General features: G+C 29.5%; 1 protein-coding gene across 1 annotated transcript; it reads right to left on the bottom strand.

Moving 5' to 3' along the window:
- Nucleotides 1-319: 319 nt before the first annotated feature.
- On the bottom strand, nucleotides 320-850 carry LOC106352448 (small polypeptide DEVIL 6-like). The gene has a single exon (XM_013792079.3). The coding sequence runs from the start codon at nucleotides 758-760 to the stop codon at nucleotides 638-640; it is 123 nt and encodes a 40-aa protein (XP_013647533.1). The 5' UTR covers nucleotides 761-850; the 3' UTR covers nucleotides 320-637.
- Between the last annotated feature and the right edge of the window lie 20585 nt (nucleotides 851-21435).

Genomic DNA, 21435 nt, shown 5'->3' with positions numbered 1-21435 from the left:
ATCCTTAAATCTTTGCTCATTCAAAAAAATAATATTCTTTACATAAATTGGAAACAAGTTTTGTTTTTTGACTAGAGACCCAAATTTAAATTATACCACTAAAATATTTTAATATTTAATTGTTCAGAAATATATATATTTATATATTCGAGAGTAGACAATGCATAGATGATACTAAATTGATCGCAATAATTCTTTTTGGAAAACACAATATAACTAAAATAGTATACAAAGAACTTTTCAAAAATTTATGAAAATGTTTAAGCCCGCATGGCGGGTAAAACACCTAGTAAAACTATGAAAGCAAAGAAATTAAAAATAAGAAAATAAGAACTGATCTTAGTTAGATTATGTGTGAGATAGGCGAATTAAGGAGCTATAGAACTAAGGCAGAAGCCATTACAAAACTATCCCAACGTTTTATTCGTCGTTTTTACAAATTCACAACCAACTATAAACATATAGCCCATATCAAAACTGTTTATCTTTCTTCCCCCCAGGATCGACGATGGGCAAGCAAACCCAAACCAGTGTTTTTTTTCTTTTTTTGAACACCACCCAAACCAGTGTTTATCGTTCATAACTTCTTGCTATCATCGGTTTGCTCCGGTTCAGCTTCAAAGAATCACCACTTGGATCAATCTTGCCAACATAAGAGCATCACAACACATCGTTTGATGATGTAAAGCCTAGCTCTTTGCTCTCTAAGAACACCACCAAGTCCTCTACTATTTGAAACTCTCCTCTTTAAAACTCCCATATTTGATATTATAGAGATTTTTGTATAGTTGTAATGATTTTAGTTTGAAGTTGGGAGAGTGTAAATAAAGAAAGAAAGGTATTTCTTTTATAGAAGAAGAAGTTGAAGAAGCGAGAGTACTTGTAGGGACAACAAGTCGAGGTCGCGCGTGGAAATGCACCCCAACTCACCCGACACTGTCTTTCACCATCCACTTGTGTTAAGTGTCGCATCATTTTCAAAATTCAGAGATAGAAGATTAATATTTTAGTGGTGATTTGTATCGGTGTGCCATTGTACCAGTATTAGAACTTCAGCCGGATAAAATGTATGTGAGTTGTATGAAAGAAATCTATAGAATGTTAAGATATATCAATGCTATTATTGGTTGTACACAAAACGACAATGTGATTCTATAGTTCTTTCTTTTTTGAATCTTATTATTACGTTGATATTGTGCTATTTTGATTCTCTCGTTTTACAGGATTTAGTGATTAATCTACTGTTTCTGATAAAAATAACTAATAATAAATGATTATCGTTTTGTTATAATTTTTTCTCTTTTCCTTATATTAAATCATTCGCAGTTCTCTGAATTCAGAATGCATAGGTTTAAACATTAATTTTAGAAAATAGGTTTAAACATTAATACGATGTGAAAAAATCTTCAAAAGCCATCGTTTTATTTTATTTTATTTTATATGGTCACAAACCCCGTACATGTATGTCCCCCTATTTCCTCTTTGATTTTCCACCAAATACTTTTAAGATCATTAATTTGAAATAATACAAAAACTCCGTCGTCCACGTGAGAAAGCAAACTTTAAAAGCTCTTAAACTAAAATTTCATACTTGCTCAATTCCTGTATCGAAACGTGGTTAGATGAATTGTAAAAAAAAAAAAGAAGATGAAATAAAATTTTGTTTTGAAATTTGGAACCTAATTTTTCAGTTTGGACATAACTCGGATCCAAATATTAACAGTCAAGTGAAAACTGTCATTTTAAAGGTAACTCAAACTGAGCTTCTTGTATTTGTTTTATTTTTTTGTAAACTTATTTTCTTGTATTTATTATTTGTTCATTTTCTAATAATCTTCTAATTCAGGAGATTAGTAATCCATTTATCTTATAATATTATATCCAATCATTATTTAACGTTTCTTTATAGGATGAAATAATTGGAGTTTTAGCAGAGTACAGAATCCATGAATTATAATTTGTTTATGTGTGTTGGATCCACGTCGGTATACCAAACTAGACATTCCACTCGAGTTGAGATTATATGGTGGTGCATTGACAACGTAGCAACTAACACGTAGCAACGACAATTTTGAAAATGACATGGTTGGTATGTATTAGCTAAGGAAAATGAATAGATGTCTACTAATTACTAAATCATCTCTAACACAAGCCAAATTTTTTTCAGACTATGCTTACAATATGTTGATGGTGTATTTCAACTTCTAGCTGATGATTTAGATGTGAAACTCGAAATTTTTTGTTATTAATAAAGTCAAGACTCAAAATCTTGCAATCAACCAAAAGTCTCTTGAAGGTGTTTTAAAGTTTCTATCAGAGTTTGAGGACATGTCGGGTCCAGAAGTCAGTATTTCAAAAACATCTTTGTTCAGCTCCGGGGTTTTGGAATCTGTTTTGGAAGAATAACCCACTTTGCCAATTCATTTTATGGAGACTCCTCTCTGAGAAGGAAATATCTATCTAAGACACAATTTTGGTTTGTAATTAAATGAAAAGAAATATTTTTACTTATGGATTTTCAGGAAATTTCTTAAACTGAGGGATAATACTTTTAAATTCATCTCTATCAAAATTGGATGGGGAGATTCCACATTCTTTTGGTGGAATCTTTGGACTCCCTTTGGTCCGTTATACCATAACCTAGAAAGTGATGGTCCTTCTTGCTTAAGGATTCCTCTCTTTGGAAGAGTCTCTGAGACCTTTTCTACCTTCGGATGGATGCTCCCACCAGCCCGTTCGGAGCGTCAAATTTTGCTTCATTCTCATTTAACATCATTGACTCTTCTGAATCATAGCAACTTTCCTCTTTGGTGCATTAAAGATACTCCTCACAAAACTTTCATCTCCAAACTAGTCTGGAAATGTATCAAAATTAGGAAGCCTCCTTGTTCTTGGGCCCTTGTAATATGGCATAAGGCAGCTATTCTGCGACATGCTTCAACCACTTGGCTTTTCACCCTCAATTGAAACCTAATATTTGACAGGTTATTATCGTGGGGTTTTGACATCGAAAAACATGTATTCTTTGTGGCTCTCACTTTGAATAAAAAAATCACATGTTTTTAATGTCAATACTCTGCACATATATGAAACATGCTTACAACTAGGCTCAACCTTACTGCTCCTCCTTTATTTTGGGAGCTGATTCTACCATGGCTCCATAATGCCTCTCACTCTCAACTTGGTAAGCTCATGCTACAAGCTTGGCAGGTTGCAATATACGAGATTTGACGAGAACGGAACTGTTGCATTCATGACGGTCTAACAAAACCGCCTCATCATGTTGTGTAAAAACTGATCTCTTCTTTGAAAGATAAATGCTTAGGACTGTGAAATCTAGGCTATGATGTTGGTGACCCTCTATTTCAAATTTGGACCGGTGATTGACTAATCTTAGTCTTTTTTCTGTGAAAACATCTTTATCTAATTCTTCTCAAAGTCTTTGTTGTTGTCTCCCTAACTTTTTTATTTTTTGTAATTGTTTGTTATCTGTTGTTTCGAATATCTGATTAATGAAAAATTTTATCAAAAAAAAATCTCAAAATTATGAAGAAATACACGTCGCCGTGATACACTGATGAATAAAAATGAAGAATATCTAAACAAATATAATTAAATGTAGGTCTCTCTTACAATTTTGGATCATTCTTCACTAACGAATTTTTTTCTGTATAGGGAATTTGCTCTTTTATTTATGGAGGTCATGTCATGGCTAAGACATGGTTTCTTCCATTGTTTTCTGGAAATTTTGATTGAGACTAACGTGTTGGCCTATTCTTGTTTCATGGGAATCGTAGGTTGATGATAAGGTGTCGTGGTGCCATTAATTCTTCATGTAGATTAGATAACTACTCCAACCGATGTATCACTTTCCATCGCGTAAATATTCGGAAAAAGAATTTGCAGTATATTATCCGAAACATTGTTGCATTGTGAGCACAACTAAATCAAACTCTACATACACTGGCTATAACCAGCATAACTAAATCAAACTTTAGAGCACAAATACAAGATTCAGAAGTGGATGATACATATATTTGGCTTACTAATGGCCAGCGGTTTAGAGACATTCTCCACTAGTGAGACTTGGAAGGTTTTATTTCCTTGCACGATGGAAGTATTTTGGCACAAGGTTGTCTGGTTATCAGGGCGTATCCCGAAACATGTGTTCCTTTCTTGGGTGGCAGCAAGAGATAGGATGGTTACACGAGATAGACTCCTTCGTAGGGGTCTGACGGTGCCTCCAACTTGTGTGTTGTGCGTTGGCTACAATGAGATCAGACATCATCTCTTTTTTTTTATCGTGACTACAATATGCAAGTGTGGTCTTTCTTCGTCTCTAGACTGAATATCTCCCCACCACTCCTTTTCGACGACGGGTTGAGATGGTTGAAAAACTCATCAAGAGATAAGAATGTGAACTTGATTGTGAGGTTGCTGCACTAAACTCGCCTCTATTTGATCGGAAAAGAAAGGAACTCAAGAATCCATATTGATGTTGCTCGTCCACCTGAGGCCATCATTGCAGAGACTAAGCTAGTTATCAGGCTAAGGTTGGATCCTCTGTCTCGGGTACAGATTTTGGGGCCATGAGAGGTCTCGCTTTTTTCCACTTGGTGTTTGATCTTGTATGTTTGGAGTTGTACAACCTTTTTTTATCAGGCTTTTTTGGTAGTGGGCTGTTTTCTTTTTTGAGCCGAACCGGGAGAAGTTTTTTTTGTGTGGGTTTGTGCATCCTTATAACCCGATTTCTATTGAATAAAATATGGACTTGCAAAAAAAAACAAAAAAAAAAATTTAGAGCACAAATGCGCTTTTGCATTATCATGTTCAAAGCCCTTGCAATAGATGTTTTTATCAAATATTCCTCCTAGACCACACAAATCAGTTCAATTAGTTTCGCCAAATCATCTCAGAATTTTCTTTGATTTCAAATAGTATTTTACAAAGAATTTGTTAACATATATATAATATATGTATATGGAATATTCTTTATATAAGAACACACAAAAGTTATAAGTTACGAGAACAAAGGAAAAACAGTCAATTCCCTTATAGACTTACTGCTTCCTCTTTTTTCATACATGAACATTTTAATCAAGCTTAAATACCATAAACTAGTGTAAATTTTAAATTTCATACACATACTATTAAAATGTAGTCAATTGCTACATAACCAGAATTAATTTTGGTTTAGTTGCTGATGTGGTGTTTACGTAGACGCCATGTAGGAAATTAGTTTGATTCTGTTTGACATCTGTCTAATTCTTTTATTTTTAAATAAAAAAAAACAATATGATGTCGTTTTGATACTTTTAGAAAAATAAAATTAGTTTTCAAAAGGAATTGAACCCAAGATATTGAGTTCTTCACTGATGCACTCAATCACTAAACTAATTACAATTTTAACAATAATGTTCCACTACTGTAATACGTAGACTAAATAGTTCCGACAAGCAAACTCACCACAGCTCTATTTCTCGTCGTCACTAGGCTTCTCGATAGGCGTTTCTCGGAATTCAACTCCGTCACTCCACAGTACTTCTTCCTCCAGATTCACCATGGGATGGTTTTAATTTTAGTTTTGTTGGTCCTTCGTTAGTGTTAATTTATTGAGTTTGAATCGAATGTCCATTACAGAATTCTCTGAAAGAGTAAATTGTCAATTTGGTGTGTGATGAAACGCGATGGATGGTGTGAAGGCTCTGGCTTTGTAAATTCTCTTAGGATTGATGACGAAGAAGATGAGTTGAAAATTATGTGTTTGTTTGTCAAAAGTATTTAATATAAACTTTTATTGTAGCGATAGTTAATAGTTGAAGGTTGTGTAGTGGTTGAATGATGTTTCAATGTTGAACAAGGCTAAGTTGATACTCCTTAATGACATCATTTTTTTCAAAATATCAAAACGATGTAGTTTTGTTTCGTTAATTTTTTTTAATGCAGATGTTAAATCGAATCAAACCAATATTGGACCGGGGTTTATAGATTAGGTAATATGTACTCGTATCAGAATTGACAATATTGGGCTTAAGGATATAAAGTATTATCTGACCCATTTACACCAACAAGTAGCTTAGCCATTGTTTAGGCCTAAATATACTTTATTGTGTCCTGCAAATTTATTGTCTTTTTATTCCACATTCAGGACCAGCTCTTATAGGGTGACTACTCATAAGATCATGCTACGGTTATTAGCTTACGAGTTATATAGAGATTGTAGTCTATTGAGGCTGGTCTATGAATGATGCTAACTGTGAAGGTTTTTAGCTTACGGGTTATATAGAGATTGTAGTCTATTGAGGCTGGTCTATGATGCTAACTGTGAAGATTTAAATTCGAATTTCTTTGTAACATCAAGTCTGTCGATATTGTATCAAAAGTTTAACGATCTAATATCCATATTATCTAAAATATAAAAATTGTCATTTAGAAGTTAGAACCAAGAAAATATAAGTGTCATTTCTACTTTTCATTTTCTAAATATATAATAAAATAAAATTCAAAATATACAGTAGCATTGTAAACGATGCCTTTGAGTGTATGAGCGTCAATGGTGTAACGCACTGTGATTTCTTAAAAAGCTAAAAAATGTCACTTAACCTTTTTACCAAAAATTAAAAGTTAAAACATGTCGGCCCATTTGAGTTACGTACATAGAAAGTTGTATACTTAATTTGGTAAATATGTAAACACCTACTGTATTTATAGAGCTCGTTGACTTAGTTGACCTTGAAGTTTCTTTTTCTTTTGCGGTGACGCCACTGCGTTCGTCATTGTTTATTGATAGAATATAAATAGATAAACAAAAGTCGCTGCAATTATTTATGATTATGACATTTTTGTATAGTGGGAGCACGGGTTTTCGCTGAGCTCGTTTAAAACAGAGAAAATTCCGTAAATAAATATCTAAAGGAAGAGTAACATATATATTGTTTGAATTTTTATTTCATGTTTCTTAGTATGTTTTACAAAGAAATTGTTAACATATATATGATAAACTAGTAAATATTTATTTAAAAAGAAATATTTTATGTACTATATTTTTATGCAATATAATTACACTAGTAATTTTATTATATATATTAAGTAATCATAAACTTATTGAATTAATAATATAAAAATCAAAACAACAGTTTTGGTATAAAAGTTGGTATTATGGTTGAAAGTTAAATAGTGCTAAATCTACATTAAAATAGTATAGTTTTTTCACTAAAATTATGTTATGAATTAGAAATATCGGTAAATATTATTTTATATTTACCAGCATTGTTTTTTGTGGCATGGGAGCAGCTATATGGTTAAGCAAAGAAAATCGGTGTAAAACTTCTGATATACTAATATATATATATATATATATATATTGAAAATTCTTATCATCCAGATTAGTAAGTGAATGTGCATGACCTTATATAATTTTTTCTGTATTCAGTTTCTACTAAATTTCAAAAACAATTATCTGAAATTTTGCTTAAAAATTATAGTTGCAGATTAAAATTTTTTGTTGAGATATTTCTCATGATGGTTGGTGCGAATAACTTTGGTATAACTAAATTTTTTGTAGTTTCTCCAATGTATCAGTTCATGTTATGTAAGGTTTTTGTTACCAACTAAGTAAACTGTGTTTATAAAGCTTACTAAACATATCATAACAACTAATGTCTTTGTCAAAAAAAAAACTATTTGAGTTTTAATCTGATAATAATGTGCCTATCAGCTTCTCAACCAATAGCAAGATGAAAAGATATGTATGCAATTATGTATGGGTGGTTGGTCCCATGGTTGGTCTTGACCAATAACAAAAGCAACTTGGAGTGAAAGAAACATGAGGAACTTATAGCGAGTTCTTGGACTTAATTAGTCAAGTAGCTGAATAACTTATTCTTTAAACTTGCACCCCAAAAAAAACTCATTCTTTAAACATTTTTTTATAAGGAAATTAGGTAGTGTAGCCACAAAACAAAAGATAATTAAGTATCTAACAAAAAAACACCTTCATTATTTCTGAAATATATACTATATTACCCTTATCATCCGGTTAATGTTAAATCAAAATATTTTTTTTTTAATTATCAATTACCATTACTCTTCTTTCAACTCCACTATCTCTCCTTCCACCACCGTTACAATATATTCATCACCAACTCCATACTGTGTTTCATATTTATCTTCTCCATAAGCATCACTGTTTTTTAAAATCAATTATTTTTTCATAATTATTATCACTTCATTCATACTCACATTCATCATTGAGCATCCATCACCACAATCACCACAAGAACCTCTGAATCTATTATCTCTGTTAGTATTGTAAATTCATGGTTGTACTATAATATTTAAACAATGTCTACTATGTTATTTAGTTTGTTACTATTCTATTTTAATAATATTTCATATTATCAACTATGTGCATATTTTGATATTTGAATTAGGGTTTAGATTTTTTTAGACTTTGGTGATTAGTGTTTTGGGTTTAGTTATGGAAGATTTGGATTGAAGTTGGGGTAAACATTATATATTTCTGCAGTCATGGACACTTCAAAATTTGAACAATATATACTATGCTATTTCGTTTGTTACTATTCTATTTTGATAATTTTTTATATTATGTACTATGTGCATATTTTGATATTTGGATTAGAATTTATATTTCCTTTTACGGTTTACTGATTAGTATTTTGGGTTTAGTTATGGAAGATTTAGATTGAAGTTGGAGTAAACATTATCTCTTTCTGCAATTATAGACATTTCAAAATTTGGATAATACATACTATGTTATTTTGTTTGTTACTATTCTATTCTGATAATGTTTCACATTATATACTATGTGCATATTTTGATATTTGAGTTAGGATTTATATTTCCTTTTAGGGTTTAGTGATTAGTGTTTTGGTTTTAATTTATGAAAGTTTTGGGTTGACATTGAGGTAAACATTACCTCCTTCTCTGCAAATGTAAACATTTCAAAATTTGAACAATATGTACTATATTATTTTTTTGTTACTATTTTATTTGCATAAGTTGATATTTGGATTTAAGATTTATATTGTCTTTTAGGAATTAGTGATTTTATATTATATTGTTAAATTGTCTATCATAATAGTTATGTTTATGCTATTATTAATTTTGGGTAAATATAATATAATATATTTAAACTATTTTATGTTTTAATGAAATATATCATTTACCATGTTCTATTCTATTTAAATAATAGCACTTTAGTAACCATCATCGTCGATATTATAATCACCACTCATTTCACAACAATTTTTATTTTGTTTTATTTAAGTGACATATTTTTTTACCTTCAACTGGTTTGGAAAATAGACAAAGGGTCAATTTGCCAAATAGCTAAAATTTGAAGTGAAATTAAGAGAATGACATTGTTTTTAACGTAATTGGGTAAGTAACATTTAAGGTCCATTTGATCTGGTAATACCCTTAGTTGATGCAAGTAACCGGTAAAAGATAGAAGATTAGATGACGTAAACAAATTGAAGTATAGCTAATATTTAAATCACATCTGAGAGAATATAAGGAACCACGTCACATATTTATGACTACATACATATGTTTCAGTGTTCTATTCCACATCACCGAAATAATACTGATTTTTAATCTCAGTCACATACTCTAATACTAAACATTATCCCAACTCTAACCCCTATATACTAAACATTATCCAAATACCACCCCAACTCCTTAATACTAAACCCTAAACTTTAATCAATAAACCTTAAACTCAAATACATAACTCTAAACCCAAATTTAAACCTTAAACCCAAATAGAATGAAACAAAATAAATAGCATGATATATATTGGTGAAATAATGAAATGTCTATGATTTCAAGGAAGAGGTTAATGCTGATCCCAACCATATCTTTTCACCTTATAAATACTAAATCCTACACAATATTCATTAAACTCTAAAATCAAATATAAACCATAAACCCAAATAGAATAGAACAAAATAAATAGCATGGTATATAGTGGTGAAATTATAAAATATCTATGATTTCATAGAAGAAGTTAATGATGACCCCAACCATACCCTCTCACCTTCTAATACTAAACCCTAAACCATATTCACTAAACCCTAAACCCAAATATAAACCCTAAACCCAAATAGAATGGAACAAAATAAATAATATGATATATATTGGTGAAATAATAAAATGTCTATGATTTCATGGAAGAAGTTAATGCTGACCCCAACCATATCCTCTCACATTCTAAATATTAAACCCTAAACCATATTCACCAAATCCTAAACCCAAATATAAGCCCTAAACCCAAATATCAAAGTCTAAAAAATTACATATATTATGTAAAATTAAATTAAATTATGTAATATTAAACTAGTACGATATTTACTTGTTCAAAAACTATATTTCTAAACAAAATAAAACACTCTTTAGTAATCATCAAATGGAATGGAACATGATAAAATAGAACAGTAGCATAGTATATCGCATTACACAATAGGAATAGAAAAAACATAATACATATTATTTCACATTTTTATTCTATATGCGAATAGAATAGAACAAAATAAAAAAAACTGTTCATCTTCTCCGATCAACTTAGGTCATTCACGGCGACAAAATATAAGTATATCTGGCGATATCAGTGGAGATAGTACATATAACCGCATCAAAGAGATGAATTTTGTTGTTGATACAGTAAATAGAAGAGAAGAACATACGGTGGTGGCGATGAAATAATTGATCGTGATGATGGCGTCGTTTGTATAGATGGAGGTGATCGCCACTGAACAAATCTTGTCGGCAAGGATCAGCGCAAATTGGGATGTGGAGACATTCAGAGGTGAAACTATTCAAATGGATATGAATCTGAAAGGGACACGACATATTTTTGGAGAACAATAATTATTAATTTCATTTTTTAGTAGGTTTCCCCGGTTTCAAGCATGGACCGGCAATACAATAATATTATATAAAAGGCAAGTAGAACATCAAAAAATTAGGGCAACTGGTTACTCAATGAATTATGCTTTTTTTTAGCATCATCTGACCTAATTTCTTATAGACAAAACCGGAAGAAAAAGAAGAAATTACTAAGAAAATTAATAATGTCAACATAAGTGCTATATTCTTCATTTTCCTCTCAAAATTGGCTATTAGACCACCTTTATATGACTTGATTTTATTTGATTTTGTATGTTATCTGGTACACAAGTGGCCCATACTTTTCTTTCCGCTGCTATAAATCTTGCAGAATCTAGCAAAATCCGTGACTTGATAATTTTTTATATGATAATGTAAAGTTAATAATTACCTAATTAGCTGATGCTGAATTCTGACAAAATAGCTATGTTAGGCGCTTTTAGGTTTATCGCGTATTAGTTAATTAAATGATCACGTGTTTTATGTCAATATAACACTCCTACTATACTTCTCTATATTTTTCCTTACATAAAAAAAATTCCCAGCAGCTAGTACAAATATTCTAATCGGCAATGTACATTTCTCTCACAAAAATTACACGAAAATCCATTTGCACGCGATGGATTTGATAACCTGACATTAGGCGGTAATTAAGATCTAAATACTAGTAGTAAATAGTAATTAAGCAGACGTACAAACCTTTTATTATATCGACTTAATTCTCGCGTGTGAACACTGAGCAACTTGAAGAGAAAAGTTGGCATTTGGCTAATCAAAAACGTAAAAATGGGATGCAAATGCGTGAGATTGACGTGGCATAAATTTTCCATTTCTCCACGTCTATCCCTTTCTCTCTTTCTCTTATACCTATAAATACGAAATTAATTGGCTCGTGAACAAAGATAAGATATCTCCCATAAAAGATAAAATTTAAAATTATTTCTTTGGCTGCTTGAAATTTGAATAACAAGGAACATTATTATACACCTAAGTACCTAACCCTGCCACAAATTTCATAAGTTATACTATTCTCTTGACAAAAATAAAGACAAGTGTTTTTTTTTCTTAAATAAAAATCAAGACAAGTGTGCTTTTTATAATGTACATCGTTTCCTGTATAACCAACGATGTCACTGGTATCATTCACAAAATTGTAAACCATTTTCACTAACACTATATTTTGGAGCTCATATTCATATACTATATTTTGGAGCTTTTATTCATATACGTGGTTGAAAAAAAGAAACATAACAAGTCGTGTATATGTTAATATATGGTTAACTTGATACATCTAGTAAAGAGTAATAAACCACACGTCTGTGGTCGGATGGTTAAGACGTTCCGTGGATTCCCAAGGAACTCGAATTCGAATCCGTACCACACTAAATTTTTACAGCGCGTGGTCACCGAAACTTTCACATTCTCTCTCCAATAATGGTTTACCATTTATTTTTATTTTTTTTAGTAAAGAGTAAAAACGTAACATGCATGTTTTCGTAGAAGAACTAATAAGTCGGGATCAGTATTGCAAACAAGATTTATCATAAACTAGACCGGATAAGCACTTTCTTATGCACGATTGTTAAGATTGGTAGACTTTTAACTCAATCTAATTAATAATAATTGTAATATATATATATCTGTTCAATACCAGTTACATAGAATCCACAATGGGAACAGGATCAGTAAGTTATTTATTAAACATGATGAAACAAATAAAACAGAAACTATTAAAAAACACCAGAGATTATTTTAATTTTAGTGATTTGTTTTGTAAATTTGGCATTCTTAATTTATGTCTCTATAAAGGGTTCATTGATAGGGATATAAAACTATATATACAACAAAAGTTGGAGATACTGAACACATTACATTTGTGAATTTAATTCAGTCTTTTTCGAAACCGTGTGTAACTTATTCGCTTAGCAATCATCGTTATCTAAACTCTACAAACAAAAAGTTGTAGTTATATATTTGGGCTAACCTTTTAAGTAGCTCTTATCCAAAAACTTATCGCAAATACTTCAAAAACACGAAACACAAATAGACAATGAATGTCTATCAATATATGAACGTACGCACGCAAATATTTACTAAATATTTCATGAAATATGTAATGCAATCAGTCTGTAATTTAAAATTCGCCCTTGATCTGTGGAAAGTGAAACGAGTTAATAAATTTAAAATCGATGCGAAAGTTATATATATATCGATGATTTACTAAAATTATATATACCATAAATAACTTGGCATACTTGACAAAAAAAAAAAAACTTGGCATACTACGCGGCTGCCGACAGTAGGTGTGGGGTATGACCTCGCGCAGACATATTAGCTCATCAAATTGCCATTAGATTATATTGATTGTGGGGCTAATTTATAATTGATATCCAACTGACCAAGTTTTACGTCGCAACTACTAAGCTATTGGTTGTTATGTATATGATGTCTAACACTAAAGAAGTGAAGATAATCTCAGAAGGATTTAAGCTAATCCAAACAGTTAATGTGGATAAAGATTTCCTTTTCCTTTTTATCACATTCCATCGATAAATATCATCTCTATAATATCGATTAAAAAAAACCATCTCTATACTATTATTTGAAAATTCAGCTTCCTACTTATCCCCTTCCGGTCAAAAGAGATTGGCAAATGTTGTAGTTTTAATTTTTTGATTTAGAATAGTAGCTGTATATTTTATTACTATGTAACTGTAGATTTTATTATAATAACTTTCAAAGCACTAAATATAAAACTCTAGAAAAATTAGTTTTCAAAACCATTTATTTCATATTTAGTTTAGAGCTGTAGCTTTAAATTATTTGTTAAAAACTTGGTAAATTAAAGTAGAAGTAGAAAAGAAATGAGATATAAAAAACACTCACAACACTTACCAATCACTCCCTAATTCTCGCAAAAATCAGTTTCATGAATATTCTTTGTGAATTAAAAGTATATCTCATTATCACTGCTAAAACCAATTTTATTATGTTTCAATAAAATTTTCAAATTCACTTTTGAATTTTGATTTACTGTTTTTTAATAGAAAATCACATGAATAATAAAACGAAATATTTATGAATATATGAATTTTGTATATATAAAAATATTTTAATTTACTTTATATTTTTTGAAAGTATAAAAAAATATTTATAAAGTTTCAAATATAAAGGTTTATATATAACATAATTTTTAAAACATTTGACAACATAAAATAGTTTAGATAATTTATTTTACAATATTTATTTTATTATTATTATATTTTTATCGAATAATTAAAAATAATTTCAGACAAATCATTTAATATCATATCTCTCCAATCAAATACCTAATTAAGAAAAATACAAAATTATTAAAAAATATTTAATTAATTTTCATAGATATAAAATATAAAATATCTTCAGAATTCTAAACAAGTTATTAACGAATTAATAGAATTTAGTTATTTTATAATATTTATATATGTACATGACTTTTTAATATATTATAGATTATGTTTAGTAATGTAACTACAGCATTATATTTTTGTTTCCTATTTTTCGAAGCAATATATTCTAATTTTATATGATTTATAAAATATACTTAGAACTCTAAGAGGATGAACCAAACTAAAATTAATAAGCTACATATATAATAATTCATTATTAATTTAATTAAAAAATGTTGTTTAATTTAAAAGTTTATATAAAGCTCAACATACTATATATGAATTGATCCAAATTATTATAAATGAAATTATATGTCTAAATAAGATGAAAACATAATGATATTTAATATAATATTATTTTTAATAATATAAATTAAAATGATTTATAATTTATAAAGTATTGTAAATATTTATATTCACGGATAAAAACATAATGATATTTAATAAAAAATTATTTTTTCATCATAAATTTAAATTATAAAATTACTTAAAATTTATAAACAATGAAAGAGAATATTTAACAATTATTGTGATTTGATTATTTTCTGAATATTTATGTGATAATCACGTAGTATATATTTAATTGACTCTTGGGCCGGGTATTCATGTTTGGATTTATAAAGAGAATGTTCTAAAATAGCTCGCTACCAAAATGCAACGGAAATGAACATTTTAATAAATAATTTCTTCATTAAATTAGCAAAAGAGTTTTATTTCATTTTTTTATAGATACATAAATATAAATAGTTATTTAAATAATAAAAATATAAAAATAAATATTTTTTAGTAATTATAGAATTATAAGTTTTATAATTCAAACTTTTTTATAATTTTTTATTTATCTTTCTATTTTTTTCAAAAAGAAAATTCAATTATTTTTCTTTTTCTAATTTTTATTTTTCTTTTTTCTTTTTGAAATTTGAAAATTATTTTTAAAACTATTATTCAAATTTTTAGTTTTTTAATTTTTAGTTTTTTTTTTTAATTCTAAACTCCACCCTTCAAGACTCTCCCTCAAATCCAAACCCTAATTCTATAATAGTTAATCTTAGGGGCATAAATGTCTATTTATCTTCTTTAAAACTAAAGTTAAATATGATTAAAATAAACATAAAAAGTGGTATTAAAAAAATGTTAGTTTATGTAATTTTTCAAAAATTCATTAAAATATAAATCATTCAAATTATATTTTAATATATCTTTTAAAAGATATCAGTTGAAATAAACAAAGTATTACATGTTATGAAAAATATATAAATTCTAGCTATCTATCTATAAAAAATAGATAAAAATAAATAACCCTTCTTTCAAGTTTATTGGAAATAGAAAGTCAACTAATTATAATATATAAATGAAAACACAATTCCTCTTGAAAAGTGAGGGTCTAACTAGCTTAAATGGAGTGGTTGCAGAGTTGATTGCATGAGTTTGCGGATGCATGTAGTTGTGCGATTAGTTCAACTTTTAGAAATGAGTGCATTTAATATTTATAACTAGTCGACTATCTTATTAGCTACAACGATTTAGTAATAACTTAAAAATACTAACACATTGTATAATTATAAAACACTAAAATATTATTATTAGTATAAAAATACTTATTTTATGGAGATTAATTCTTTCAGATTATTTGTTTATATTATATATATGTATATATATATTAATTTTGAATTTTTTTATAGCAAATATGTTTGATTAAACGCTCTTATAATATAAAGTATGATATTGTTGAATGAATATATAAGAAAATATCTCTATAATATTATTTGAGAAGTCGGTTTCTTAATATAAGAAAATAATTTGGAACAACATAAATGATTATTTAATAGAAGTCAGTTTATTATGTGTGGCGCTCACGTTAACTATCACGGTGTTTTATTACACTTAAACCTTTAATGAATTAAAAATATTGTTAGTGATTTCAATTTTTTTATTATTAGTGATTTCCATTAATAACAATTATCTATGTTTCATTTTTCTTAATAAAACTGTGATTAACTTTTTAATGTAATTTTCCTTTTTATTAAAACACATAAATAACAAAAAGGAAAATTATAAAATATAAATATAGACATTTATATAAAAGCGAATTTGATTTTTTTATTCTTTATGTTTCCTACAACAAAAATAAAAATTCAATAACTTTTAAAAATGTATACTTATAAATATATATGAAAATAACTTCAAAAAAACTTAAAAATATAATAATTCAGTTATATTTTTCTAAAACATAATAATAATAATTTTATTATAAATATCTTTTGATCTAATTATTAATAAGAAAATAATTTGGAAAAACATAAATGATTATTTAATATCTTATTTTTTCCAAAATTATTATATCTTATGATTATTTTAAAACCAAATAAATATTTTATAACGTGAGGCTACAACAATATAAATAGTATTTCTTATTTATCAATATATTTTATATTGAATGATTAGAATTTTCATAACAAAATTTATTAACACTTCAATTTTTTTAATTTTATGGAAAACATCATATAGCAAATTATACACAATCTTACAAAATATATTTTTCATCCTAAGATAAAAGTAACAAGATGAGCTTATTTTAGTTTAATTGTAACTAAAAACAAATTGTGATAAGAAAATTGATACAATTCAATATACTAAATTATGAAAAATCAAATCAAACAATTATTAAGATTTAGTGTGTAGTAGTGATCTGGTGTATGAATTTTCAAAATATTACAAGTTATGTTTATTAATGCAATTCTGATTTAATATTTATGTTTCCTATTTTCTAAAACAATATATACCCATTTATACAAAAAATACCAAAATATTTACAAATATAAGAAAATGAACTTAATTAGCTACATGAAATTAAGAAAATAATAGTCCAGTTTTAATATGATTTGTTTAATTTAAAATAATAGATATAATTTAACACAAAATAAGTATTTGAAACTATACAAAATATTATATATGAAATCATATATCCAATTAAGATGGGAACATAATACTACATAACAAACTGATTTTTCAAATAATATTATAGAGATTAAAAATTAAATTAAAAGTTATAAACAAAGAATTTTCTTTTATCAATTGTTTTAACTCAATCATTACGTAAATGTTTGTAAACACTAGCTAGAATAAGCTTTTAATTTATAGTGGTACGAAGCGATACGAAGCATACTAATAATTCTTACCATCCACAAACAGGTGATATCAACAAAACCAATCAGAACACTCTACCTCAGGCTCCAACGAAAGTGAGCTTTGTTTACTCTGATGCTGCTTGGAATGGAACTTCTTCTGCAGGTGGTCTGAGTTGGGTTTGTACATACTCAGCAGGAAATGAAAGATTCCAAGGAACCGATGCTCGGCGCTATATAGCTTCAGCTCTAGTAGCAGAAGTGTTAGCGATGAAAAAAGGCTTGTCGAAGGCCGTCTCTGCTGGTCTCAAAGACATAATCTGTTGTTCAGATTCTAGATGTCTCATTGATACGATTACATGAAACAAGTTTGTGATCGCATTCCGAAGAATTCTCCATGATATTAGCGTGTTGAGAAGCTCCTTCACCTATATCTCCTTTAAATTTATCTCTTGTGTTTGTAATGAACCAGCGTACGAAGAATGCTCTGTTTCAGTTTGCAAAAAAAAATGTTTGAAGACTATGTTTGAACCAATCAAATCGCTAGTTAAATAATATAAGCAGCTTAAATTTTTAAGTTGACAATTACAACAATTTATTTCATATAAACTAATCATACGGGCAGAAATCAGGTTATAGCTTACAAAAAACATAAACCATATCTAATTGTATTCATGTTTTTTTAATTATATAGGAGTGAGTCCAAACTAACTACGTGACAGCCTATTTTTCAGTCCACGTGTCGGTTTTCTGTTCGTCGAAAATGTTAATTCCCCATGCCATAAATATAAGTAATCACAACTCACAAATCTCACTTCGCTCACTTTATTACTCTGCCATTTTTTATATTACGTTCCCATCCATTTACACACATCATACGCATGCTCCCCCATACTAGTAGAAGAAAATAAAACGGAACAAAGATGCTTAAGAAATATACGAAGAATGGAATAAACATAAGCATTGCCCATCGCATTTATATACATGGATGATTCATGCTTGCAAAAGATTCCCCATGCATGTAACACTCATTGAGATTTGAAAAAGAAACATATTTAAGTATCAGTGAGAAAGAAATAAAACCGTAACAGTGAATCCTACTAGTTATATGATTATAATAAGTTATTTCTTTTGAACACCGAACTTGTAAATAAGCATATCAAAATCACCAGGGGGAATGAACTTTACTAACGCAATATTCAATTTCTCATGTGAACCTCTTTTAACCATCCGGAGCCCACTTGTTGGTCCCATTTCCCATGCAGCCCACAACATATTCATATATTTTTTTTGCTAACATCTTTCAATTTTTTTTTTTTGTTGTTAAGAATATAAATATCATTTATGAAAATAAACAATTGGTGCAAGTTTTACCTTGGATCCCATTCTGCCTTGTAAGTAAAACACACTTACAAACTTAACAAAGTCTAACAAGTTCTAGAAAAACAAAGCTAGAACTAGGAATTCAAATCCTCACCAGGATAACATCAGAGATGGACCCGTAAATAAAGAGGTGGTTGACTACTCCGTCCTGACCATTGGCATCAGTGAGTTTACTCCAAACAAATCAAGATCCAGAGAGCACAAGTTAAAAAGTCTTTAGGTCTGATCCCAAACTTATACCCCAGACCAAATAAACACATGAAATTTTCCGGCGAAGCAGGCAGTAAGTTTGCGGCTAAATTCTGCCACTCACTAGTAAAGCCCCCAAACCCCCCACACACCAAATAAAGGCAGAGAAGGCAGCCGACGACTGATGAAACATCTTGAAAAGTTTTAGGAGAGCTTGATAATGACAGAGGCCCTCAGCGGAGTGTCTCAGCTCCGCCACACACTGAAAGATGGAGTCTCCGAGGAGCGGCTCTAGAAAACCTTTAATCTACGAGAAGTGAGGGCAACAGAAAAAAAAAGGCGGAGTTGGAGCAGAGGAGAGGCAGCGACGCTCTAGATCTACCATTCCACACTTTTGAAAGACATATGTGACCCTTATCCGATATTGGCGTTTCAGAACAGATAGAGAGAACATGGACCATGTGCTTGATCTGCTACACACTACCTCACATACTCCCCTCGGAAACATAGGGGACATGGGAGAAACTAAAGCTGATGAAGCGGATGAAGCGGATGAAAGGGTGGGAGGTTGATGGTTAGAAAGACCCCGTTAGAGCATGTTTATTGGCAGTAACCTTTTAGGGTGCTTAAATTTTTTTTTCCTGACTAAACTTAAAAAAAAATTAAAGACTTGACCAATCGCGGATTTCCACGTGTCAGTGGAGCTTGCGAAACAGGGTAAACAACGACGCTTAATCAGACAACTGAAGCAATGGTTGTTAATTTTTTGTGGGCCCCACTATGGGTCCCACCGACTATTTAATTATTTTTTTCTAAGCCAATCCCCTAAGCACCCCACCTAAGCTACCCCAATAAACATGGTCTTAACCGCCAGAAACGGAGAGAGCAAGGCTAGGTTAAGGATGAGTGGGGGGAGAGGGAGACAATATAGAAAAAAAAAACACTCTCCTTTCTCTAGGATATTTATTCGAAGGTGGGGTAAATTTGAACGTTTTTAGAATTTATTCTTCAAAAATAACCATATTTTCACAAATATTGTAATTAAGAATTAAAATAACTCTTATCGATATTTAAAATTATTTAATGAAATATTTATGCAAGTTTATAAACTTAATTCTCACCTTCTAAATACTAAAATACTTTACAATAATCAGTATATCCTAAACCTAATGTTAGAATATTTTTGATTTAGTGTAGTTTTGAAAATTGATAGCCAACTTAGGATATCCAAAATTTGGGGATTAGCTTAATTGCGAGATTGAAAAAGCAAATCTGACATAGCAAACCTTGGAGATATTGTTACGTCAAAGAAAATATGGAATGCAAAAATAGCATAGCAATTAAATAGTGAAACAGTTTTTCATTGGCAACAAGGTTATGCTGAATAATTATATAACGCTAAAATATATATTTTCAAACTAATAGACGATTATTAAGTTGTCTTAAGATTTCATGCGTCATCTAGCAAAACCAGTTCTGAAAATGTGAATTTTTTTTGGAACATACTTATCTCCTTAAAAGTTAAAACTAGGCCTGAGCATTTGGGGTCCCAATCGGATTTCGGTTTTTCGGATTTATCAAAATCAGTCCCATTCGGATTATATAAAAGTTCGATTCGGGACCGGTTCGGGTTCTATCGGGTTCGGGTCGGGGTTAGTAAATCTTCAAAGAACCGGCACAACCCAATATACTTTCGGGTTCGGATCCCAATCGGTTTTTTGGTTTAAAAGTACCTGATTTTTACCTATTTTATAACCAAAACATGAGTAAAAATGGTTCTTCAGTTTTAAAATACCTGATTTGTACCTATTTTGTAACCAAAACTTAAGTAAAATCGATTCAAAAATAAGAAACATCAACCATGATCATTCAAAATCAAACGAAAAGTAAAAATATTTACTGATAAAAAGAAAACCAAATAAATAAAAGCATAAAATGAAAACTAAATTCTCATGAAATGAGAAACATTGTTTAACGAAAACAAAATCTAAATCTAAATACTTCAAGATTCAACGGCCATCTTCAACCATCAACCTTCATGTAATAGAACCACCAATATTTATGTAATAGAACCATCAACCTTCATGTAATAGATAAGTATTTTAGATGTTCAATATTTCTTAGTGTATTTTAGATACATATTAGGAATTGAGATCATGTTTGGTACAAATTATTTTCGAGGTTTTGAATGTTTTGGATTCTATCGGATATCCATTTAGATTCGGGTTCGGTTCGGATAATACCCATAACCCAAAATACCACAAAACAAGATCCATTCAGTATTTACGTCGGGTTTGGATCGGTTCGGATTCATTTTTATCGGACCGGATTCGGTTCGGATTATCAGGTTCGGTTTATTTGCCTAGCCCTAGTTAAAACATACTACAACTAATAAAAGGAAA

Source organism: Brassica napus, chromosome A6 (assembly GCF_020379485.1).
Source record: "Brassica napus cultivar Da-Ae chromosome A6, Da-Ae, whole genome shotgun sequence".
NCBI classification, from domain to species: Eukaryota; Viridiplantae; Streptophyta; class Magnoliopsida; order Brassicales; family Brassicaceae; genus Brassica; species Brassica napus.
This window is presented reverse-complemented; position numbering and strand designations above follow the sequence as displayed.

What these genes read in the sequence shown, in the direction of transcription:
- LOC106352448 (XM_013792079.3), bottom strand. Translation starts at nt 760, where the DNA reads ATGGGAGTTTTAAAGAGGAGAGTTTCAAATAGTAGAGGACTTGGTGGT.